The sequence below is a fragment of the Crocuta crocuta genome, unplaced genomic scaffold, assembly GCF_008692635.1.
Source record: "Crocuta crocuta isolate KB4526 unplaced genomic scaffold, BGI_CrCroc_1.0 scaffold97, whole genome shotgun sequence".
NCBI classification, from domain to species: Eukaryota; Metazoa; Chordata; class Mammalia; order Carnivora; family Hyaenidae; genus Crocuta; species Crocuta crocuta.
The window spans coordinates 1,390,779-1,417,873 of NW_027531999.1; the positions used below are offsets into that span (position 1 = coordinate 1,390,779).

Genomic DNA, 27,095 nt, shown 5'->3' on the forward strand with positions numbered 1-27,095 from the left:
CTGTAATGAATAAGGGCCTACATTAAGAAAGTTAGCTTAAAACTCCACGAAATGTTCTAGAAATAAATGTATTGTGGCTTTTACGCTGTTACCTTGTAAGCTGTGAACTGAAACACAGTTTTGCAGTGTTTTTACCTTGTCTTGTTTTTCTCCGGTTGATAAAAGCAATGTATCAAGCAAGACTCTGAGAACAGTATTAAATCATATCAGAAATATAGGATTTGGTTCAATTTACCTGTTTCTGTTGCTGGAAATCCAATCTGAAATAAGTGTTGACGCCTGCTGATGACAGTGCTTGTTGCCAAAACTGCAGGCCAGCATTATAACTTCTCGACGCAGCTCTCTAGGCACCGTCAAAAGGGAAAACCAATAAAACGCAGTGTTAATATTTGGAGAGAAAGGATAACTTACTACATAAACAATAGAGAAGTAATCAGCACAAAAATAATTTTCAGATACAGAAAACCTGTTTTGCTAAGGAAGAGATGTTTAGGCAGAGTAAAAGTTATGAATACTAAAAGTCTTCTCTGGAAATAATAATACAGTGAGGGGCGTGGGTTTGAATCTCTCCTTTATCACTAAAGGATGATCGTACATTTAAACAGGACAAGGATATGCCTTTGTTCTCAGGACCTGGTAGTGGAAACTGTACTGATGAGTACATCAGCAGACCTCCCAGGAAAGGGAAATGAAAGATGCAGAATGAGAGACAGATCAGCTCATGCTGCTAAAGTCACAATGATACTACTGGTATGTTATTGTACAGCTCTGGGGGAAAAGAAGCGAATAAGAAAATAAAACAGTACTCATGTTGGTAGGATGCTTGAACAAGAGATCCATTAAAATTGTTTTTTGGCCATCCAAGCTTGATGTATGTTGCTGCAACTTGCTTTAAAATATATTCCTAAATGGGCATTAGAGGAAATAAAGATAATGTCAGTTTAAACATCTCCATGCTGATAATTAAAATTATACAATAAAATAAAATATTTTTTAGATGAGCCTACTTTGAAATATCAGTTAAATAATGGGCATGATAAATGCTCTACTTTTATTCAGCTTAGTATTTCAAATATAGAAAATGGGGATAAAACACAATTGCAGTGGTGGAAGTCTACTCTTTATTTCCTATTAAATGATTAAGTAATTTGCAGTATTAAATATTTTAGATGATAAGTTTTGTAGCACAACAAGGAAACTGAGGAATATTGATAATGACAGCCATGCACACATATATACAAATGTATGTAGATACAGCTTACGAAAATAAGCACCTAATTTTTATGCATTTCATGTCAACAGAACATGCAAAACTGTTAGGTAAGCCCAGCCAATAGCCTAGCATTGTCGAACCTGACATGCACAGAATGCTCTTCAGTAAAAAAATATGGCATTTCAAAGTCAACAATCCACTGAGCTAATGATATATTTAAATATTAGAGAGCAATGGGGGTGCCTGGGTGGCTCAGTCAGTTAAGCTTCCGTCTCTCAATTTCAGATCAGGTCATGATCTCAGTTTCATGGGTTTGAGCCCCACATCAGGCTGTGCATTGATGGCGCAGAGCCTGCTTGGGATTCTCTCTCTCTGTCTTTCTCTCCCCCTTTCTCTCTGTCCCTCCCTTACTCATACTGTCTCTGTGTCTCTCAAAGTAAATAAGTAAACCTGAAAAAATATTTAAATAGTAGAGAGCAACATAAAATATGCTCTCCTCACTTTAATGTGGTCCTTGAATTTTGTCAAAGAATGAAAGCACTGAAATTATAGTAAAAGCAATTCTTAACTTTTACTGAAATTGAAGTGTCTGACATGAAATATTATTCCAAAGTACAAATATACACAAAAATGTGTTTTACTTTTACAAAAGCTTAACATTCCAGTGTCTCTGTTTAAGGAGAAAAGAGAAGTATATAAGTCTTTCTCTAGCAGATAAAAGTTATACTGTAACTGTAAAGACACATTTTTTTTTTTTTGCATGTCTGTTGTAAGGATTAGACAACACTTAACAATGAACAGTCAAGCCAGGATTATTCCAATTCAAAAAATACTAAAACAGAGGTGTTTTCATGCAGGCTTAGAAGAAGAAAACAAGAAGCAACTCTAATGGGCTTCATACAATTTAGAGGGTGCTAATAAACAGATTTCATGCCATGGCATCAGTAGAGCCAGCATGTCATAAAAAATAGGATGATTTTACAAAACACAGGGCAGACTGCTAAGATAACTGAAGGGAACCAAACAGTGCCCCAAGATGATACGAGGCACAGAGACATAGTCTCATATGCAAAGCCTCACTCTGATAAGAAATTTAGGAACCAAAAGCTCATTAGCCATAGTTAATCCTAATATTATTCAAAATGGTTATTAAATTAGATTAGGTGATGTCTACAATGCAGTTTGGGTTTATCAGGCTGCAGCTTAGGAAATCTGGTCAGGTAACATTTTGGAATGTTTGTCATGTCTTCATGTCTATTTGGATTATCTATTGTTTGCTCTCCTGTATCCCTTTGGACCCAATTATGAATGGGCTTTCGCCTCAATGTTGATCTTATCCTTGTTAATTAAGGAAGTGACTTGAATTCTCTTTGCCCTTTTTGGATAAAAATAATGACTAAGAATCTTTACTGAAATTGTCTATATTCTGTTAAGATCTTTGGGATCCCTCTACCCCGGTTAAGTCCTTTGTGAACATAGAGCCCTTTAACTCTTGGAAAGTAAGTTAGAACTTTAAGGATTTGCCATGTATATTTGTCCTTAAATTTGGAGTCATTTAAGCTTAATTGACACTTTTAGGTCAGAATAAAAAGTAGCTTATATTAAATTTCTTCTTCAAGTAAGTGTCACCAGTGCTGCGCAGAAAATCAGGACAAAAATGATAATACAAATTCGAAGAAGAAACGCAAATAACTCAGGATTAGTTGCACAAAGTGGATAATAAGACAACTGTTCATCATCTGAAAGTAAGAAAGAAGAAAATATGTCTTTTTACATTGAAGACATTGTATTTCTCCATGCGGTCCAGTAATTTATCCAGAGGATAGAGAGCTCGGCTGGCAGCATGCCAAGGAAGAAAATCTTTCTCCTCAGACAGGTATCTGATAATCTCCAGGGGAATATGCTGAGGCAAAGAGCCGGCCCTGCACAGTGAAAAAAGTTAATGTTAATTATATGCAGGAAATATACATGATGACGCAAACCTGAAGATTTTACTTATGCAAATAAAAAGCAGAAAGCAAGATTCATCACAGTATAAAGAAGCCATATCCAGGGCCGTAAAAATAAAATTACTCACTTTTTAAATATAGTCCTACTTAGGATGCCATGTGCCTTAATATACACAGACTTAGAGAGTTAAAAATTTACATACACCAAAATACCAGAATGCATATTTTTTTCAAAAGGAAAGAATTCCGGAATTTGAATAAAATCAACTCTAGGTATTTTCCTTTCACAGAAACTCTTCAGAGGCCATATGTAATTGGAAACAATTGATTACTGAAATGCGATTTCAGTTTCTCAATGCATTCTCTTTGCTCTTCATGTAGTTCTGTGTAATAATATTTAACACAGATTGTTTTCAAAAGAATAATCAAACTAAAGTGGCAACTTACAGTTTTGACTATCTCTGTCATTATGATATGAGCATTTTTCAAAAGAAATGGTTTCCATTACACCTGTGAAAACCTCAGTTTGATTTTAGAGTCCAAATTCCAAAAAAGTTAAAGGAATTGACTCTTCCCACTTATTATGTTCCTTTCAAAATACATTCTGTGTCACCTTGGGGACCCATGTCAGATTCTCTGGAGAATATGAAACTGTAGCTTTTTAAAATAATCTGAACACATGTTGCCTATATTTAAAGAGGGTATATCCCAAAAAAAGGATCCCAAAAGAAGTGTATATCTCTACTCTCCATGAGATTGCATATAAAATCCTTGCAAATCAAAGCACTATAAATGACAATCCACAGTACATTAAAAGATGGGCTGTCTTAGCCTTGATGTCCCTGATGCATACACATAGTGACACTATGAATTTTGCTGGATAGTTTTATTTTTATTTTTATTTATTTCTAGGAGAGAGACAGCATGAGCAGGGGAGGGTAAGAGAGAGGGGGAGATACAGATTCTGAAATAGGCTCCAGGCTCTGAGCTGGCAGTCAGCACAGAGCCCGACGCGGGGCTTGAACCCACGAACCGCGAGATCATCACCTAAGTGAAAGTCGGACACTTAACCGACTAGGCCACCCAGGCGCCCCGAGTTCCCACTTTCTTATTCACCTCATCTCTGTAGCCATGCCTCCTATCCCCAACACATGCAGAGGCACCTAAGTTCAATGTGAATTCCTGCTATTTCCTCTTCTGCCTGCCTTCTCCATCCCACAGCTTGGGTCCAAAACCATAATCACTGCACACATGGACTCCTGCCTCCCAATTAGCTCCTCTTCCTCCAGCCTGTGGGGGTCCCTTCTCTTCTATTGGACACACATCATCTAGAATCATCTTCCTCCAGTGTCACTTAGATCACATCGCTCTCCTCTTCACACGCCCATAAAGGCTCCCAGCTGCCTCCCAAATCATATTAAAACTCCTCCTGCCTTGGGCTTCAAAGCCCACTCCCAATTAACCCTGTTTTACCTAACTGCCATCCTTCCTGCTAAGATCAGGTTGGTGCGCTCCGCTCTAGCCAGGCCAAACTTCTCCACCTGCTTCTTTGCACCTGCACTGCCGTCCCTAAGCACAGGGGTGTCTGAGATCACTGTGTGGAGGTACACACTCACAGTGGTGCGTGCGTGTGTGTGTGTGTGTGGGGGAGTTTGCAGGGGAGGGAAGAGGAGACAAGAGGAGCTGACTCTTCCCAGTGTTCCATTATAGGGGAAAGCTTTAAAACATGAGGACCAAAACATGAAACACCAAGGAGAGAGTGGAGTGGACGTCTGTCAAGCAAGGAAGGCTGCTGACCAGTGTTGAGATGCTGGTTGTGGGCAGCTGAAAGGGAAAGCAAGCCAACACTTGCTTGAACCATGTTTCCCTGCCTCCCTGCCTTCCTTCCGCATCACCTTGCCTTATCTTTCCTAGATTCATCTCATAAGTCCCTTTGACCTATAAATTGAATCGGGACACGCCTATCCTTAAAACCTCCCCATAACTTCTTCTCAGGGTCAAATATAGCTCTGGTGTTTTACTACAAGGGCTGTGGTTTGATTCTTCTTCCTTGTCCAGTGTCATATCATACCACCTTCCTCACTATGCTCTAGACACTCTGGTTGTTCTTTCAGGCTCGGGAATATTCCCCTTCTCCCCCTGTAGGGCCTTTGCACATGCTGTTCCCTCTGCTTGACACCTTCTTGATCACATTCCTCACCTAACTCTTTTCATCATTCTGGTCTCAGCTTCTGTGTCCCCTTCTCTGCCTACCTTCACAAAAATCCCCTATGACAATCCTCTATCTGTTCCTTTCATAGTACTAGTTATGTTATGTAAATCTACATGCAACAATTCATTTTCTAATTGTGGCCGCCTCCACTAGCAGTTTGTAAGCTTCCTGGAACCATTTGTCTTATTCACTGATGTGACCCTAAAAGCACCTGGCACAGGGTAGGAGCTAAGATCTTGCTCGCCCAGCATTATCTGGACTTCTCCAAAGCAGAGGCATGCTATGATTGATCCAAGTTTTGGTCAAGAAGAAACACTCTGGCCTTCTAGAAACCTTCCCCCTGAAACACCTCACACAACCAATCCACCAGGTCAATATATCTTGCCTTTCAAACTCTGTTCCAGAATCTCTTATTTCCAAGACATTTTTCTAAACTATCCCCTCCTGAGTCTGGTTCAGGGCTTACAAACTGAAGTACCTACAGATACCGGCAAGTCATTGGAAGGGATGAGCCAGGTGGAGGGTGGTAAGGAGAGCTGGGGACCATGCTTATGACCCATCTAAAGGGAGACAGTCCCTGCTCAACTCTAGTGGGTGTTAATATGCAGGAAAAGCAGGCCCTGCATTGTTAGATCTTCCAATTTTTCAAAAAAAGCTTTAAACAATCTGAATTTCCATATGACGCATCCAGATTTTTTAGAACATGTAGAGGCATATTTCTGCAATTCCTATCAGCCTGATGGTCAACTTCTGCTCTATTCTTCCAGAGAAGGTGCCCGCCACTTGAGCTTCTGCGTGGAGGGCATGCTTACATTCCCATGTCCTGTGGCCAATGCCAGGCTCCTCCTAGGGCAGAAGTTTCGCCTTTGCCTTCCTTGCAATCCCTCCAAAGCACCTAAGTGAGCAGTGAACGCTATTCTCCCTGTCAACGCTGGTGCCTAACAAAGCATTTCTTACAAAGGCAGCAACCGGCTTTGCCGTTCTGTGAACAAGAAGCCTTGCCTGTGACACTCAGCAGCGCGGCACCTCAACAAGCCTCATATATTTCGTTCACTGGACCTTCATCCCTCCATCAGGGTGAGAGTTACAGAGTTTATCTCCTCCATCCATTCTCCTACTGCTTTAACATCTTGTTGAAAAGTATCCCCCTCCTTTGTTCTAAATCCGATCTCTTTTGTGCTATGATGATAATGTTAACTTTGTAATTGTGCATAAGTCAGCAAACCAGAGTAATGCCTTATTCATCCTGCATCTCAGGAAATGAGGTGTTCCACGTAATTAAATTGTCCAGATAACTAGAGCTAACCAACATTTTAGAGATCAACATTTAAAAAGAGTAAGTGGAAGCATCCCCAAATGCATTATATACTCTCTTGCCTTATTTATTTTTTAAATTATTTCGTATCGTTTTTTTTTTCCAGAATAGAAACAAAAGAGTAGAGGGTGATCATCATGGCTTCCTCCTCCCGGTGCCCCAGCCTCCTGATTCTTATCCCTAACAGACGCTACATAACTGGCATCACCAGGTTAGAGGGGGATCTCTCTCCTCAGATTTTTTTTCCACAAAAGGTGACATGCTAGGACACTGTGCTGCACCCTGCTTTTTAAGATCTTATATCTCATTCGTCAATATGTAAACAGATGCTTCATTCTTTATAACGGCAGCCTTATTATGTGGGTGCAGCATTATTTATTTAAACTGTCCCCTACTGATAGGCATCTACTTGTATCCAAGCTTTTGCTATTATAAAAAAAATGCCACAAAAGTACTGCAATTATAATCTCTGTATTTACTTCATTTTGCACATGTTTGAGTATATCTGTAGGTTAAATTCCCAGAAGAGAAGGACTGGGTCTAAAACAGGAACATGCGCATTTGTAATTTTGGTAACTACTGTTACATCGCCCCTTACAGAGTATGTATGAATCATTCTCTCGTCATCACTGTATGAGCGGACCTGTTTCCCCACACTTTCAGTAGCATGATCTGCAGCCAAGCTCTCCTTTTGAAGTTTTGTCAATCAGTGAGTAAAAAATATTAACTCATTTGTTTAANCAGTATTAAATATTTTAGATGATAAGTTTTGTAGCACAACAAGGAAACTGAGGAATATTGATAATGACAGCCATGCACACATATATACAAATGTATGTAGATACAGCTTACGAAAATAAGCACCTAATTTTTATGCATTTCATGTCAACAGAACATGCAAAACTGTTAGGTAAGCCCAGCCAATAGCCTAGCATTGTCGAACCTGACATGCACAGAATGCTCTTCAGTAAAAAAATATGGCATTTCAAAGTCAACAATCCACTGAGCTAATGATATATTTAAATATTAGAGAGCAATGGGGGTGCCTGGGTGGCTCAGTCAGTTAAGCTTCCGTCTCTCAATTTCAGATCAGGTCATGATCTCAGTTTCATGGGTTTGAGCCCCACATCAGGCTGTGCATTGATGGTGCAGAGCCTGCTTGGGATTCTCTCTCTCTGCCTTTCTCTCCCCCTTTCTCTCTGTCCCTCCCCTACTCATACTGTCTCTGTGTCTCTCAAAGTAAATAAGTAAACCTGAAAAAATATTTAAATAGTAGAGAGCAACATAAAATATGCTCTCCTCACTTTAATGTGGTCCTTGAATTTTGTCAAAGAATGAAAGCACTGAAATTATAGTAAAAGCAATTCTTAACTTTTACTGAAATTGAAGTGTCTGACATGAAATATTATTCCAAAGTACAAATATACACAAAAATGTGTTTTACTTTTACAAAAGCTTAACATTCCAGTGTCTCTGTTTAAGGAGAAAAGAGAAGTATATAAGTCTTTCTCTAGCAGATAAAAGTTATACTGTAACTGTAAAGACACATTTTTTTTTTTTTGCATGTCTGTTGTAAGGATTAGACAACACTTAACAATGAACAGTCAAGCCAGGATTATTCCAATTCAAAAAATACTAAAACAGAGGTGTTTTCATGCAGGCTTAGAAGAAGAAAACAAGAAGCAACTCTAATGGGCTTCATACAATTTAGAGGGTGCTAATAAACAGATTTCATGCCATGGCATCAGTAGAGCCAGCATGTCATAAAAAATAGGATGATTTTACAAAACACAGGGCAGACTGCTAAGATAACTGAAGGGAACCAAACAGTGCCCCAAGATGATACGAGGCACAGAGACATAGTCTCATATGCAAAGCCTCACTCTGATAAGAAATTTAGGAACCAAAAGCTCATTAGCCATAGTTAATCCTAATATTATTCAAAATGGTTATTAAATTAGATTAGGTGATGTCTACAATGCAGTTTGGGTTTATCAGGCTGCAGCTTAGGAAATCTGGTCAGGTAACATTTTGGAATGTTTGTCATGTCTTCATGTCTATTTGGATTATCTATTGTTTGCTCTCCTGTATCCCTTTGGACCCAATTATGAATGGGCTTTCGCCTCAATGTTGATCTTATCCTTGTTAATTAAGGAAGTGACTTGAATTCTCTTTGCCCTTTTTGGATAAAAATAATGACTAAGAATCTTTACTGAAATTGTCTATATTCTGTTAAGATCTTTGGGATCCCTCTACCCCGGTTAAGTCCTTTGTGAACATAGAGCCCTTTAACTCTTGGAAAGTATGTTAGAACTTTAAGGATTTGCCATGTATATTTGTCCTTAAATTCAGAGTCATTTAAGCTTAATTGACACTTTTAGGTCAGAATAAAAAGTAGCTTATATTAAATTTCTTCTTCAAGTAAGTGTCACCAGTGCTGCGCAGAAAATCAGGACAAAAATGATAATACAAATTCGAAGAAGAAACGCAAATAACTCAGGATTAGTTGCACAAAGTGGATAATAAGACAACTGTTCATCATCTGAAAGTAAGAAAGAAGAAAATATGTCTTTTTACATTGAAGACATTGTATTTCTCCATGCGGTCCAGTAATTTATCCAGAGGATAGAGAGCTCGGCTGGCAGCATGCCAAGGAAGAAAATCTTTCTCCTCAGACAGGTATCTGATAATCTCCAGGGGAATATGCTGAGGCAAAGAGCCGGCCCTGCACAGTGAAAAAAGTTAATGTTAATTATATGCAGGAAATATATATGATGACGCAAACCTGAAGATTTTACTTATGCAAATAAAAAGCAGAAAGCAAGATTCATCACAGTATAAAGAAGCCATATCCAGGGCCGTAAAAATAAAATTACTCACTTTTTAAATATAGTCCTACTTAGGATGCCATGTGCCTTAATATACACAGACTTAGAGAGTTAAAAATTTACATACACCAAAATACCAGAATGCATATTTTTTTCAAAAGGAAAGAATTCCGGAATTTGAATAAAATCAACTCTAGGTATTTTCCTTTCACAGAAACTCTTCAGAGGCCATATGTAATTGGAAACAATTGATTACTGAAATGCGATTTCAGTTTCTCAATGCATTCTCTTTGCTCTTCATGTAGTTCTGTGTAATAATATTTAACACAGATTGTTTTCAAAAGAATAATCAAACTAAAGTGGCAACTTACAGTTTTGACTATCTCTGTCATTATGATATGAGCATTTTTCAAAAGAAATGGTTTCCATTACACCTGTGAAAACCTCAGTTTGATTTTAGAGTCCAAATTCCAAAAAAGTTAAAGGAATTGACTCTTCCCACTTATTATGTTCCTTTCAAAATACATTCTGTGTCACCTTGGGGACCCATGTCAGATTCTCTGGAGAATATGAAACTGTAGCTTTTTAAAATAATCTGAACACATGTTGCCTATATTTAAAGAGGGTATATCCCAAAAAAGGATCCCAAAAGAAGTGTATATCTCTACTCTCCATGAGATTGCATATAAAATCCTTGCAAATCGAAGCACTACAAATGACAATCCACAGTACATTAAAAGATGGGCTGTCTTAGCCTTGATGTCCCTGATGCATACACATAGTGACACTATGAATTTTGCTGGATAGTTTTATTTTTATTTTTATTTATTTCTAGGAGAGAGACAGCATGAGCAGGGGAGGGTAAGAGAGAGGGGGAGATACAGATTCTGAAATAGGCTCCAGGCTCTGAGCTGGCAGTCAGCACAGAGCCCGACGCGGGGCTTGAACCCACGAACCGCGAGATCATCACCTAAGTGAAAGTCGGACGCCCCACCGACTAAGCCACCCAGGCGCCCCTGCTGGATAGTCTTTTACATTAATAATTAATTGAATGCAGGGGTGCCTGGGTGGCTCAGTCAGTTAAGCATCTGACTTTTGATGTTGCCTCAGGTCATGATCTCATGGCTTTGTGAGTTCAAGCCCCATGTAGGGCTCTGTGCTGATAATGCAGAGCCTGCTTGACTCTCTCCCTCTCTCTGCCCTCCCCCACTTGTCCTATCTCTCTCTCAAAATAATAAATAAATTTAAAAAAATAATCAACTGAATGCAGACTTTTACCACATGGACCAAGTAAATATGAAAGCAGCCAAAGTCTGATTATCTCCTTTACCTACATTTCACACCACTGTTCTTTTGTAGCATCATGAAATTAGATGGACCTTTCTATTTGTGCTTGGTAGGAGGTGGATAGACAGGGAGCAAAGGCTTTTCTCATCTTCACTTAAAATAAATTTGCCAGCCCTCCTACACTGTTGGTGGGAATGTAAACTGGTACAGCCCCTCTGGAAAACAGTGTGGAGGTTCCTCATGAAACTAACAATAGAACTCCCCTATGACCCAGCAATAGCACTGCTAGGAATTTACCCAAGGGATACAGAAATGCTGATGCATAGGAGCACATGTACCCCAATGTTCATAGCAGCACTCTCCACAATAGCTAAAACATGGAAAGAGCCTAAGTGTCCATCAACGGACGAATGGATCAAGAAGATGTGGTATATCTATACCATGGAATACTACATGGCAATGAGAAACAATGAAATCTGGCCATGTGTAGCAACATGGATGGACCTTGAGGGTGTTATGCTGAGTGAAATAAGTCAGGCAGAGAAGGACAAATATCATATGTTTGCACGTATAGGAGGATTAGGAGGAACTTAATGGAGGAACAAGGGGGAGAAGAAGGGCGGAAATGGTGGGGGAAAGGGAGAGAGGCAAACCATGAGAGACTCTTGAATGCTGACAAAAACTGAGGACTGATGGATGTGGGGGGGAGGGGGGATGGGCATGGAGGAGGACACTTGTGGGGATGAGCACTGAGTGTTATGTGGAAACTAATTTGACAATAAACTATTTGTAAAAAAAAAAAAAAAGAAGAAGAAAAAAGAAATAAATTTGCCAGATTTTCTAATTCTTACTGTAACAAGCAAAAGTTATTCTACGGCAAATTTGTGGCCATGTTTATGAGGCTTATAAAAAAAATCAATTTTGGGGGTGACTGGGTGGCTCAGTTGTTTGAGTGTCCAAGTTTGGCTCATGATTTCATGACCTGTGTCATCTCAGTCTGTGCTGACAGCTCAGAGCTTGGAGCTGATTCGTATTCTGTGTCTCCCTCTAGCTCTGTCCCTCCCCTGCTCTCTCTCTCTCAAAAATAAACAAACATTAAAAAAAAAGAAAGAAAAACCAATTCTGAAGACCATCCTTCAGTTTTCTCCGAATTTAAAAAAAAAAAAAAAAGGATGTGTGTCACTCTAATGATTTTGGTTCACTCGTGGTATAATATTAACCATCAGCCAGATTTAATGTCTGATAAAAATCCAAATGGCTACAATACTCCAAATTTCCACATAATTTCAACACATCCTGAAGTTTGTATGATTTAGACCACACCTAGACTTGTGCCACTTTTCTTTTACTAAAGTTTCCATTTTATGCATCCTTGAAGAAAGAGCATGATATTAGGCTCTGGCAATGACAATTAAGCATGGAACTTTACCTTTTTTGCTAGGGTGGTGTCTCACTAATAGTTACCTTTTGCTTTTAAGAGTTAGTTACCCACCAAAAATGCAGTGTATTTTTTTAATAAAAATAATGATTTGGCTTTCTTCTTTAGAAGAAACATACCTTCTAATATTTCAGATTTCATCATTCATTTTTCCTGAAATTTTAATTTAAATATTAATTGGCATGGTGATCATAAATATATAATCCACATGCCACAAATTTTATAATTTTAGAGTTGCAGATTTATCTAGTAGTTATTATTCTTTTGTTGAAGAAATAATAAAAATAAAGTAGTGAACAAAACCACCTTTTACTAAGCAGCTAACTTATTGGATCTTCAGGTGAATTTGGAAAAAACTGGAAAGGTGTTGGATTTATTTTTTGCAGATTTAAACATATTAGCCTAATGTCAGTTATTATTTATTGTGTTTTACTACATCCCTGTAAATGAATGGACATTATTCAATGACTTATGCTTTGTAGAAAACATGACTACAAATTAAAAAGATTACAAATAATGTTATGGAAGAGATGGGCTTGAGAAAGAGCCAGGAACCACAAATGCTTCCTGTAGAATTAAACAAACAAATTTATCTCGCCACACCTCACAGTCCTTATCTGTGCAATAAGGGTTCAACTAAGAGACCTCTTTTTTATCACCCACAAACCTTTTATCCTAACCTACTTGTTTGCAATTTAAACTGCTAAAAAAGTATTACAATAATATAGTCATACTTTACTTGTTTAAAATTTTGAAAAAATACTTTGTGATTTTATATTCCCCATTCTTCAGTTGTTTAATATGTATAAGTCTAAGAGGCAGGGCTTGGATCAAAGTTTTAGAATATATCTGACATGGTGTAAAGAAAATAAAAGCGAAGCAACCCTGATAGAAGTTCCAAATAATGACAAGCCAAATAAAGTATTCATTATACAAAGAAATAGCACAAGCTCTGTTTTGAGTCCTTATGGCAAAAATTGCTAATGCTCACTAAAATCTAAGCTTTCTTTACTTCTTGGATAGATTATAATTCCCCCTTTCTTGATAGTGGGGTATGGTCATATGGAAACTAGCCAATAGAAAATGAATATTCATCACAGCAAGGCTTAGCCCATAGACATCTCCCAATAGCTCCTCAATATTCTTTTTCCCTGAAATGAATCTTTCAGGGTGACCTTGGAACTCTTTTACTGAATGTGTCAGAAACCCACCTGGGTCTCTGGATGACTGCATGCCCAAGTAACTAGTTTTCACACCAATTCTGTTATATGAGCAGGAAAAACACTTCTATTGTGTTTGATCCAAATACATGTTTGGGTCTATTTTTTAAAGCAGTTAACCTTCTCTAATGCAGCCCTCAAATAGAATAAGAAACAGATTACATTCAAATTGCTCTCATTTGTGTTGTTACAAACATATGTAAGTAATTACCTACTACATAATTCAATACACTTACATTTAGTCTACTAGATCAAAATATGTAGCTACACTCAATTGGACAAGATGATCAGCTTCATTACAAAATTAAGACTTGTAAGAGATAATGTTGGTGAATAAGTTACCTAGTTTAGATACGTGTTTGTGTAATTGGCTGGTAATGATATCTGTGATTACTACTACTGATAATGCAATCAATATGGGGGAAGTGTGTGGAATCCAATGAATGGAACACTACATTAGCTCCAAGTAATCAGCCCAGTAGGGACCACATTTAGGGTCCTGATGCCGAAATGCAGTTGCCCTAGATTTGCATCATCACAGAGAAATGCTACTAACAAAATAGGGGGAAAATAGCAAATTTAAAGAATATTTCATGCACAATTAATTTTGCTTTATTAACATTTTAGGAAGAGGTTGTAGATGAAATCTATCTTCTGTGTTAGTGGGGTAAAGTCTGGCATAAGAAATAATTTAGGAATCAAAGAAAAGATAATGGGAAAATGAAACAAATGAGGAAAGTTAAAGAAGATAAAAGATTGTCCATGTGCACTTCCTCCCATTCCCCCTCTGTAAACACACACATACCCTCTTCTTCAATTTACTAGAGCTTGTAAGGAAACATATCTTTAGGCACACAAGAGAATACTTTTTATAAGAAGAAGATTAAAACCAGACTATATTAGTAGATGTTGAAATGCACTGATCCTAACTGGCTTTGTTTTCACCTAAGATCCAAAGCTACTTTTTTAAAATATTTTTTTAATGTTTATTTATTTTTGAGAGAAAGAGCATGAGCAGGGGAGGGGCAGAGAGAGGGAGACACAGAATCTGAAGCAGGCTCCAGGATCTGGCTGTCAGCACAGACCCCAATGTGGGGCTCAAACTCACAAACTGTGAGATCATGGCCTGAGCCAAAGTCGACTATCCAACCGATTGAGCCATCCAGGTGCACCCCTCCAAAACTACTGTTTAAAATCAGCTCTGAATTCTGTGACTGTTAACCTTTGAATCTACTGAGGTGGGTGGCTTGTATACAAATAATCTATTTTATGTGAGTTTTCCTGAAAAGCACTTGGCTTCCAGATGCGTGAAGCTTGGGAAAAAATTAAAAGCATAATCAGACTCTTTAGAGCATCACAATCCAGGTTTCACTAATTGAATACTCATTTGCCTAGTCCATATTTCACAATATGTACAGAAGACACTGTATCTCTCTTTTAGGGTACAGATTTTTTTAAGAGAGCGAAAGAGGGGCACCTGGGTGGCTCAGTCGGTTAAGCGTCCGACTTTGGATCAGCTCATGCTCTTATGGTTCGTGAGTTCGAGCCCCGCGTTGGGCTCTGAGCTGACAGCTAGCTCAGAGACTAGAAGCCTGTCTTGGGATTCTGTGTCTCTCTCTCTAGCCCTCCCCTGCTTGTACTGTTTCTTTCTCTCTGACTCTCAAAAATAAATAAAAAAACATTAAAAAATTAAAAAACAAAAGAGAGAGAAAGAATCCCAAGCAGACTCCATGCTGACAGCACAGAGATCATGGGATTTGGGGATCCTGGGATCCCAGGATGCTGGGATCATGACCCCAGCTCAAATCAGGAGTCTTATGCCTAAAAGTCTGAGCTACCCATGCATCCCTAGAGCATAGATTTTTAAAGCAGTTGCTGAAATGCTTAATTAAAATGCTTACTATTATATCTATTATTTTTTGTTATTCTTTATTAAAGACTTTAATTTTTTTTTTATGTTTTATTTATTTCTAGGAGAGAGAGAGAGAGAGAGACAGCGTGAGCAGGGGAGGGTCAGAGAGAGAGGGAGTCTCAGACTGAAACAGGCTCCAGGCTCTGAGCTGGCAGTCAGCACAGAGCCCGACGCGGGGCCCGAACCCACGAACCGCGAGATCATGACCTAAGCGAAAGTTGGACGCTTAACCGACTAAGCCACCCAGGCGCCCCACTTTATTAAAGACTTTAATGTGTTCTCTGTGGGAAGATTCTATGATGGAGACTGGAAACCCCAGTGGTTCTCAGAGTACCATAGAATAAAAAGAGAAACACACAGGGGAGGTGGCTCTGTCAACCAACAGTCTATTTGGTCAGTTTATAGAGAAAACAAAAGTATGATTCAGATACTGGTGAAATGTCTGCAGAGATAGAAAGGAAGTTACCTTATGTAGCTCCACAAAATGAGAGCCTCAAAAAGTTGCACAACAGAGTTCTTAGCTCCTCCCTCTCCTGTTTCTTCTCTTCTAGGAAGTCTTCTTCCAAAACTGACTTGGGCACTTATTTTCTGGGCTCACATAACACCTCTATTCATAATAATTATCATGATATTCATCACAATTTTATCATAATACTATCTTTCTCACTCACTGGACTTAGCTCTGTAAGGAAATGAAGCATGCTTTGCCTTTCTTTGCATCACCATAGCCTAATGCAGAATTTAGTACAAAATAGGTACTCAATAAATGTTTTTATACTAAATTAAGTTATGGTAATAATGCCTTGTTCTTAAAAATAGGAGTACTTTACAAGTATATTAAAACTTAAACATGACCGTATATCTTTTTTAAATTAAACATTTTCTAAAGTTAAAAGATACCAGTAGGATGGGAAAATTCTATTAAAGTGAAATTTATAGCATTTTTTTGGTCATCTTGTTTATTAATGGTACACATGATAGAAGATAAGAAGGACATTGCTATCTAGCTAAGTAGTTTTGAATGAGCTAGTCCACATCCAAGTAAAATAGCTTTTAGCCAGAGAAAAAGCAGGAGCATTGTATAAACATCTTTGTCCTTTTTTTTTTTTGTCTGTTTAGCAAACTACTTTCCTACTCTCCTAGAAGCAACAGTGTTATTTTATACCATGTTTTTAAATAAAATGATGGTAAGGACCTTGGGCTACTCAGTCTGTTAAACATCAGACTCTTGACTTTCGCTCAGGTTATGATCTCACAGTTTGTGAGTTCGAGCCCTGCATTGGACTCTGCACTGANTTGACAAGGATGAACTACATGATCTCCAGGGCTCCTTCTTCAGTAAAAATTTAAATGTTAAAAACAAAGCATCCAGAAATAATTTCTTGCAGCCTGCATAGTCCCACTACCACCACCAAATCAGGCCTTCCTATCTATACACGCTTGCTTCTTTATTTCCAAGCGTAATTTCTCAAGAAATCAGCCATCATCTAAATGCAGAAATCCTTTGGACACTTAATAATGTTAAAAGGCAGAGCCAATGTTTCATTATTAAATGGAAGTTAATGATGTTAGCTATTAGCCTGAAAAGAAAAAAAACCCCTAGGTTTATGGCCAAAGTTAACTATTTTTTTTAAAAGAAAACTATCAACTTATTTTAAGCCACTGTATGTTGAGGATTTACTGTATAGGATGGTATTATGGAAAGATGGTCTAGGAATTTGCCCATTTCTTCAGACTGCTGAGGTTGTTGGCATATAATTCTTCATAGTATTCTCTTATAGTTTTTTGTATTTCTGTGGTGTTGGTTATGATCTCTCCTGTTTCATTCATGGCTGTATCTATTTGGATCCTCTCACTTTTCTTTTTCATAAGTCTAGCTAGGGGGTTATCAATTTTGTTTATTCCTTCAATGAACCAGCATTAATTTCATTGCTCTATTCTACTGTTTTTGTTTGTTTGTTTGTTTGTTTCTGTATCATTTGTTTCTGCTCTAATCTTTATTATTTCCCTTCTGTTGGCTATAGGCTTTATTTGCTGCTCCTTTCCTTGCTCCTTGAAGTGTGGGGGTAGGTTGTGTGTTTGGGAGCTTTCTTGCTTCTTGAGATAGGCCTGAGTTGCAATGTACTTTCTTCTTATGACTGCCTTTGCTGCATCCCAAAGGGTTTGAACCATATGTTTTCACTTTAATTTGCTTCCATATATTTTTTCATTTCTTCTTTAATTTCCTGGTTAACCCATTTAGTCTTTAGTAAGATGTTCTTTAACTTCCATGTGTTTGAGAGCTCTCCAAATTTTTTTCTTGTGGTTGATTTCAAGTTTCATAGTGTTGTGATCTGAAAATATACATGGTATGATCTCAATCTTTTTGTACCTGTTGGGGGCTGATTTGTGATCCAGTATGTAATCTATTCTGGAGAATATTCCACGTGCAGTTGAAAATATTCTATTGCTTTAGGATAAAATGTTCTGAATATATCTGTTAAGTCCATTTGGTCCACTGTGTCATTCAAAGCCAAATTTCTAGAAATTCACAAACTACCAAAACTAAGACAAGAAGAAATAGAAAAGTTGAATGGGCCTATAATCAGCATCGAAATTGAATCAGTTATTAAAAATCTACCAACAAACAAGAGTCCTGGGCTAGATGGTTTCCCAGGGGAATTTTATCAGATGTTTAAAGAAGAGTTAATATTTATTCTTCTCAAACTATTCCAATCAAATCAATCAATGTCATATATCACATTAATAGAAGAAAGGATAAGAATCTACCAACAGATGCAGAAAAAGCATTTGACAAAATGCAGCATCCTTTACTTAAAACCCTCAAGAAAGTTGGGATAGAAGGAACATAGCTTAACATCATAAAAGCCATGTATAAAATTCCTACACCTAATATCATCCTCAATGGGAAAAAAAATTGAGAGCTTTCCTCCTGAGATCAGGAACATGACAGGTATGTCCACTCTTACCACTGTTATTCAAGATAGTGTTGGAAGTCCTAGCTTCAGCAATCAGACAGCACAAAGAAATAAAAGGCATCAAAATTGGCAAAGAATTCAAACTCTCACTCTTCACTGATGACATGAAACTTTATATGGAAAACCTGAAAGCCTCCACCCCAAAACTGCAAGAGCTGATACAGGAATTCAGCAGTCACAGGGTATGAAATCAATGTACAGGAATCAGTTGCATTTCTATACACCAATAATGAAGCAGCAGAAAGAGAAATCAAGGTATCAATCCTTTTACAATTACACCAAAAACCTAACCAAAGAGGTAAAAATCTGTTTCCTGATAAGTACAGAAAGCTTGCAAAAGAAACTGAAAAGATACAAAAAAATGAGAAACATTCCATGCTCATGGTTTGGAAGAACAATATTGTTAAAATGTCAATACTACCCAAAGAAATCTACACATTCAATGCAATCCCTTTCAAATAACACCAGTATTTTTCACAGAGCTGGAACAAACAGTCCTGAAATTTGTATGGAACCAGAAAAGACCCAGAATAGCCAAAATAATGTTGATAAAGAAAACCAAAGCTGGAGGCATCACAGTTTCAGACTTCAAGCTATAGTAAAAGCTGCAATAGTCAAGACAATATGGTACTGGCACAAAAACAGACACATAAAACACAGGAACAGAATAGAGAACCCAGAAATGGACCCACAAACGTATGGCCAACTAAATTTTGGCAAAGCAGGAAAGAGAATCTAGTGCAAAAAAGACAGTCTCTTCAGTAAATGGTGCTGGTAAAACTGGACAGTGACATGCAAAAGAATGAAACTGGACCACTTTCTTACACCATACACAAAAATAAATTCAAAATGGATGAAAGACCTAAATGTGAGAAAACAAGAGAATCCTACAGGATTCAAAATCCCACAGGAGTAAACAGGCAGTGACCGATTTGATCTCAGCCACAGCAACTTCTTACGAGACCTGTCTCCAGAGGCAAGGGAAACAAAAGCAAAAATTAACTATTTGGGACCTCATCAAGACAAAAAGCTTCTGCATAGGGAAGGAAAAAAATCAATAAAACTAAAAGTGATTGGGGCACCTGGATGGCTCAATTGGTTGAGTGTCCAACTTTGGCTCAGGTCATGATCTCACAGCTTGTGAGTTCAAGCCCCATGCCGGGCTCTGTGCTGACAGCTCAGAGGCTGGAGCCTGCTTTGAATTCTGTGTCTTCCTCTCTCTTTGGCCCTCCCCCGCTCATGTTCTGTCTCTCTCTGCCTCTCTGCCTTTTAAATAAACTTAAAAAAAAAAAAAAAACCTAAAAGCAACTGACAGAATGGGAGAGATACTTGCAAAAGACATACCAGATAATGGGTTAGTATCTAAAATCCAAAAAGAACTTGTCAAACTCAACACCCCCAAAACAAGTAATCCAGAGAAGAAATGGGCAAAAGACAGAAATAGACACTTTTCCAAAGAAGGCATCCAGATGGCTAACAGACACATGAAAAGATATTCAACATCACTCATCATTAGGGAAATGCAAATCAAAACTACAATGATATAACACCTCACACCTGTAAGAATGGCTAAAATTAACGACTCAGGAAACAACAGATATTGATAAGGAAGCAGAGAAAGGGGAACCCTCTTGCACTGTTGGTGGAAATGCAAACTGATGCACCCACTCTGGAAAACAGTATGGGGTTGCCTCAAAAAATTAATACCAGCAATTACACTGTGAGGTAGTTATCTTAAGGATACAAAAATGCTGATTCAAAGGGGCATATGAACTCCAATGTTTAGAGCAGTGCTATCAATAATAGCCAAATTATGGAAAGAGCCAAAATGTCCATTAACTGATGAATGGGTAAAGAAGATGTGGTATTTATATACAATGGAATACTTCTTGGTGATCAAAAAGAATGAAATCTTGCCATTTGCAACAACATAGTTGGAACTAGAATGTATTATCTTAAGCAAAATAAGTCAGTCAGAGAAAGACTTCCAATCATATTAAATCATATGATTTCACTCATCTGTGGAATTTATGAAACAAAATACATGCACTTAGGGGCAGGGAAGGAAAAATAAGATAAAAACAGAGAGGGAGGAAAACCAAAAGAGATTCTTAAAATACAGAGAACAAACTGAGAGTTGTTGGAGGGGAGGAGGGTTAAATGGGTGACAGGCAATAAGGAGGGCTCATTGTGATGAGCACTGGGTATTATATGTAAGTGATGAATCACTAAATTCTACTCCTGAAACCAATACCACACTATTTGTTAGCTAACTTGACTTTAAAGAAATAAATTTAAAATTTTTCTAAAAAAAAAAAAAAAATGGTCCAGGTTTGTTTTAGTTTACTATCCTTAAAAGCTTCAGGATGCGTATTACTATGCACCACCTCTCCCCCCCTCCTTGTTTTTAGATAAAGAAGCTACAGTTACAGAAGATAAGCAATTTGCCAAGCTCATTTGGCAAATACGTGACAGAGCTGGAATGGAAAGCCAGTGCTGACAAGAAAGCTCTCACTGATTCTATCACATGAGACTGCCTCCCCAAATGCCACTTTGAACTAGAGTTAAATGCTTTCTTTCTCTCTTCCTTTAACACCTGGTTACACGTCACTATGATAGCACTCACCATTTTAAGTCTTGTACACAAGTAAATATATACCCCAAGCCCAGGTGCTCAGAAGATGAAGTAAGCAATATTAGGGACAGGAGGATTATGGGGGATCGACTTTAAGGCATCAGTGAGGACACCTGCCCTGCATGACAGAAATGAAGACACTGAGAGAATCTGGTGGGAGAGGAATTTTGGCCTCCTGGGAAACAGCAAGGCCAAGAGTCCTAAAACAGGGACAAATTCAGGATGTTGGAAGAGTAAAAGGGGGCTTTGGAGGCTGGAGGGGAGTGAGCTGGGGAAGAGCAGACTACGAGGAGGTTGCAGAGGCTGGTGTGCTAGATCATGAAGGCTCTTAAATAAGAAGGGCCTCAGACCATTTTTCTATGGGTGATGGAATGCCACTGCACGTTTTTGATCTGGAAAATGACATGATCTGATTTATGCTCTAAAAGGGTGACTCTGGCTGCTGTAGAGAGGAAACTCAAACATGTCATGTGGACCTCCTAGAGGAGAACAGAGTGAAATATGATTTCCTAGTTGACCCTCTCCCTCTCTCACTACACAGACTAATCTTATGAGAAAAACATATACGTAGTGAATGAAGTCCATGACATGAGAACAGACATAATGATTTTTTAAGATAGACTACGCATGAGATTTGTTTTGGAAAGTTTCTTTTTTTTAAAATTTTTAATGTTTTACTTTTATTTTTGAGAGAGAGACAGTGTGAACGGGTGGGGGGAGGGGGGAGTAAGAGAGAGAGGGAGACACAGAATCCAAAGACAGGCCCCAGGCTCTGAGCTAGCCTTCAGCACAGAGCCCAACGCAGGGCTGAAACTCACAAACCGTGATATCATGACCTGAGCCGAAGTCAGACGCTTAACGAACTGAGCCACCCAGGTGCCCCTAGAAACAGTTTCTTATGCAGGGATCAGGAAAAAAAAATATTCCAAAGATTTATCCCTGCATTATTCATTGTTAATTGCTAAAAAAACAACAGCAGCATCTGATGATATGGGAAAGGTCACTGAGAAATCATTTAGGCAATGAATACATTTTAAAAGAATATATAGTTTATATATAGGAAGCTGTACATTCCACTTTGGGTTAATTAGCAGAATTATTCCAGAATTTAAATAAAGAAAATAGCATGAAAGACTACCAGGAAAATAATCCACCTAGCTTATGATTTCCACGGAAAATACAATTCTTACATTTGATATGGAATTCTGCTTACTGGGCCATGGAATTGTCCAATGTCCTAAACAGCCACTTGGGAGTAAAAAGAATTGAAAAAATTTGGCAGGATTTTGCAGAGTGTGAATTTTATGACATCAAGATATCAAATCATTAACCTAAAGTCCATAAATTGATGGAGCTTCTAACTTCCTATTTGGCTGCTTTTTAGCAAAATGTGTGTGAATGATAGAAAACTAGAAAAAAGAAAAACATGACTGGAACCAAACTGGTTAAAAATAACTGGGGGGATGCCTTGCTGGCTCAGTCAGAAGAGGATATGACTCTTGATCTCAAGGTAATGAGTTCAAGCCCCATGCTGGGTGTAGAGATTACTTAAATAAATAAATAAGAGCTTTCAAAACTCTTTAAAAAATAAACAGGTATATTTCCTCTTGTCTAATATTATGTCAAAAGTTTCACTTTCTGTATAGATTTTATTGCACTATACATAAAAGTTTATGTATTTTACTTGTAATAATTTTGCATACTATTAGGAATTCCTCATAATTAACTACTTTTGGATTAGTTTTCTCTTCACTCCATTGGAAAGATAAATGTAGTTCACTACTGTTGAGTATTTGGGGTATACAAAAGTAACAGAGCTATGAACATCTTTGTGCACAATGCTTTTATATGTTCTGGATGATTTTCTTTGGATGGAACAGCTAAAGTGGAATTATCATGCTAACATTATAACATGTTGTGAATCTTGGCAAATCTAAGTTCATGTTTTCAATCTTCATCAATCAGCAATTGGCCCAAGAAGAAGGAAAAGAGGTAGACAGTCTCTGTGATGACCAGCACCGATTCAGCACAGTACTCCCTGGTGTGTCAGTTCCTGTGCCAGATGCTACATGTACGTTATGTAGTGAAATCCTCATGTCAATCTTATGAGCTTAGCACTATCGCTATTCCCATTTTACAGATCAAAACTGAGGCTCAGAATGTTACCTAACCTCTCCAGGATCATATTGCAAATAAGGGAGGTGCTGCTATTTGAATCCAGTCTTCTAGCACAGTATTCTTATCAACATTCCAAAAAGACTTGGCAAGTAATTTGGTATTCCCTCTTCCATCTTCTACTAAAAGGAAAACATGAGAAGTGGGATTAGGGGACATCTAGTGGGAGTAATCCTTGGAGGCCTTACGAAAGAAACATAATATAATAGAACATATCGAGAAGGAGAGAGTAGTTTGGTTCATGGCTGTGACTTTGAAATGGGGGGTTTAGTGAACTCACTGTTGATATAATTTTTAGACTTTGGTCATTTTGGGGCCACTTCCACCAAAATCATTTTATTCACCACTGCTTCCAATTCCCTGGGTTCCTTTAGTACCTCGTTTAATCTCTGTAAGACAAGAAACACTCTCAGGCTGGACTCTGGCCTGGAAAGACTGACTCAGTTAGCAGCAATATATCCACCATGAAGAGTATGCATTGCAACCACAGTTTCCTTTCAGAACTATTGTTGATGCGGGCAAAAATAATAGAGTGCTAGGATGTGGCCTACAAAAAAGGAGGGTAATCATATAAAATTATGATCTTTAATTTAAATAAGAGAAAAATATTTCAAATTACAGAAAATATTTTCCGTCTGCAAGTTTTATAGGAATAATTAAGGCTATGGAAATGGTGTATGGGTCCTAGACACAGACTGAGAAGGAAAGAATGAGGACTTGAATAATGGCATATGGAACATAGGGGAAATTGCTCTCTGGACGCAACTGTAGGCCAGACTCCTGGGCCTAGATAGTGTGCCTCAATTAAAAACCTCAACAAGGGGGGATGCCCGAGTGGCTTAGTCAGTTAAGCGGCCGACTTCGGCTCAGGTCATGATCTCACGGTTCATGGATTTGAGCCCTGCATCAGGCTGTATGCTGACAGTCAGCTCAGAGCCTGGAGCATGTTTCAGATTTTGTGTCTCCCTCTCTCTCTGACCCTCCCCTGCTCACGCTGACTCTCTCTCTCGGAAATAAATAAAAAATATTTATCAATCAATCAATCAATCAATAAATACCTCAACAAGGGGCACCTGGGTGGCTCAGTCAGTTAAGCATTCGACATCGACTCAGGTCATGATCTCACAGTTCATGAGTTCAAGGCCATCATCTGGCTCTGTGCTAACAGCATGGAGTCTGGAGCCTGCTTCAGATTCTATGTCTCCCTCTCTCTATCCTTCCCTCACTCATGGTCTATCTCTTTTAAATAAATCAACTTTAAAAAAATATAAAAACCTCAACAAGAACTCTCAAAACCAAGTCAATCCCACTCCCAATTTATTCATAGAGGTATTGTTACATAGATGTGGCCTTTATAATTCTGTAAATAATTTGTTAAACATACAGCTAAGGTCCAGAATTTAGACTGACACAAAGGTGAATAATTAAGCAGTAAGATTCAGTCCAAAATGGATGCATTAAAAACAAAAACAAAAACAAAAACAAAACGTGTTTGAGAGTGTAATCTAGCCATGAAGAAGACAGTAATGACTCAGGTGGAAAGGGTTTAGAAGAGCCACTAACAGTGATAAATGGAACCTAACAAGTGCCTAGTGACAGAAACCCATTAAATCCGAGCTCTCCAGCCAACATGAAGAAGCTCCTGGCCAAAGTGAGAACATTTTGAGTATCAGTAAGAACAAAATCTGCAATGGAACTAAATATATCAAATATACTTAAATCCATAGGACAGAATCGTACTTAACTAAAAACAAAACAGAACAAAATAATTGGTCACTATGGAGCATGCTAGAGAACTGGCCCATTATTTTTGAAACTGAAAAATACAGGAAAACATCAAGCATTTATTCTGCCTTTGCGTAAAAACTATTATCACCAAGTCACCAAGTAGTAGGTGAGAGCAAGTTTCTCTTTAGAAAACTGTTTTGTTTACAAAAGAAAAAAAGAATAAATGAATCCCCATTTTGCAACCTCGAGTAAATCAGTAGATTTAGGCATTGAACAGTAATGTCTGCAAATGTCATAAAAAGACAACTATTCCTTTAATGTGTTTATGAAGAGTCAATTGTGAAGCAGACTGATAAAATGTCCGATTGATAAAAATGTAAACCTGATCAAGGCCCTGGATTTGATTACCAACGTACAGGTGATAGAGAGAGAGGACAGAAGAACACATAAAGGTACGCAGTGAGGATGCGGTCACTGACAGGTAGGCAAAATCTGCACAGTGGGAATCATGTATGAAACAATCTCATTCTGCACCAAATAACTTGGAAAGATTTTCATTTTTAAAGGTCAAGGGAAAATCAATTGTTTAAAAGAGACTGAAAGATACATCAACTGATCACAGAACAGTAATATCACTTGGCTTTTAATTCAAACAAACTATAAGTATATATGCTTATGGCATTTATGAAACAACTGAAAATTTAAATGCTTCCTTAATTTTGATATTATTGAGGAAATGTTAATTTCATTTTATTAAAAAGATTTTTTTAATGTTTGTTTTTGAAGGAGAGAGAGACAGTGTGAGTGGGAGAGGTGCAGAGAGAGGGAGACACAGAATCCCAAATGGTTTCCAGGCTATGAACTGTCAGCACAATGCCTGGAGGTTCAAACTCAGTGTGGGGTTCGAACTCACAAACTGTGAGATCATGACCTGAGCCAAAGGGACGCTTAACCAAGTGAGCCACCCAGGCACCCCAGGCAATGTTAATTTTAGGTCTCCATGTTTAATAATGCTATTTTTTAAAGATACATAATAAAAATTATTTTTATGAAATGATATGATACTAATGTGTAGAAGTCATTTCAAAATTATATGAAAGATTGGATGGAGATGTGGCTGAAATAAAACTGACCATGAATAACTGATGATATAAAGCAATGAATAGACTCTTCTACTGGTTTTTGTATATGTGTGAAACTATTCATAATAGTTTTTAAAAAAAAACAAAGGAGGACTAAGTCTTCTTTTTTTACGTATCCTCAGTGTGCATCATAAACCCATCACATTGTCTATGTTTAAAAATATTTGCCGAAGGGGTGCCTGGCTATCTCAGTCAGTAGAGCATACGACTGTCAATCTCATGGTGTGAGCTCAAGCGCCACGTCAGATATGAAGCCTACTTAAAAAAAAAAAAATTTGCTGAGTAACAAACGAAAGAAAGGCCACGTTTCTAGTTTTGCTTTTTTCCCTCACAAAATGAGAGAAATGGTATTTCCCTGCCAGAGTCCCTGTGAAAGCTAAAAGACAAGAAATCCAAGAGTATTTTGTAAACTGTAAAGTGCCACAGAAATGTGGAGAGCCCTCAGCCTGAAGAACCAAAATGAGAATTCAGCAACCACGTATTCTGCATTTGTGTTCTGACCTTGATTTGTTCCTCACACAGAGCTACTAAACTCATGGATAGATCCCAGCGCATTCATTTTCCCCTTAGGGACAAAGTACCAAATGGTAGTGTAATTGCCAAGGGAAAATTATTACTCTGTTCTGAATTATTTCCATCATAAATCCAAAACCAGTCAAACAGGCTCTGTCACAAAAACGACAGGGTTGCTGTACAGTGATGAGAATCCCACATACAAGTGCCCCATAAATCCGTGAGTATCACAACCCTCCAAAGTCATTCTGACTCATGTGTTTAAATCAGAAGTGGGAGGCCAGGCTGGCAGCACGTTGGTCAACACCGTGGATACAATGAAACCGAGGTGATTTACTCAGCCAACAGTTAGAGAAATATCCCATCAGCTGTCTTACGTAGATTATACAAAATGTGACAAGCATTTTTGTTTGTTTTTCTTTCCACATTTTCTACTGAACCAAAGGAGAAAAAGTCTTTTTCATTTAGTAATGATAACAATCATCCACATTTCTCCTAAATTCAATCACAACTTCTCTTAGCATGTCAAAGAAATTAGTTACAGCAACAG

The 27,095-nt window shown here is 38.0% G+C and overlaps 1 protein-coding gene across 1 annotated transcript in view; it reads right to left on the reverse strand.

Annotated features, from left to right (window-relative positions):
- The window catches only part of TRHDE (thyrotropin releasing hormone degrading enzyme), a 392,366-nt gene that overhangs the window by 34,323 nt on the left and 330,948 nt on the right, over positions 1-27,095 (reverse strand). The window contains exons 13-15 of the mRNA XM_077775259.1: positions 9,267-9,414; positions 807-904; positions 236-343 (exon numbers count right to left, since the gene is read on the reverse strand). Of these exons, the coding sequence (XP_077631385.1) occupies positions 236-343; positions 807-904; positions 9,267-9,414 (354 nt within the window). The remainder of the gene's footprint in view (positions 1-235; positions 344-806; positions 905-9,266; positions 9,415-27,095) is intronic.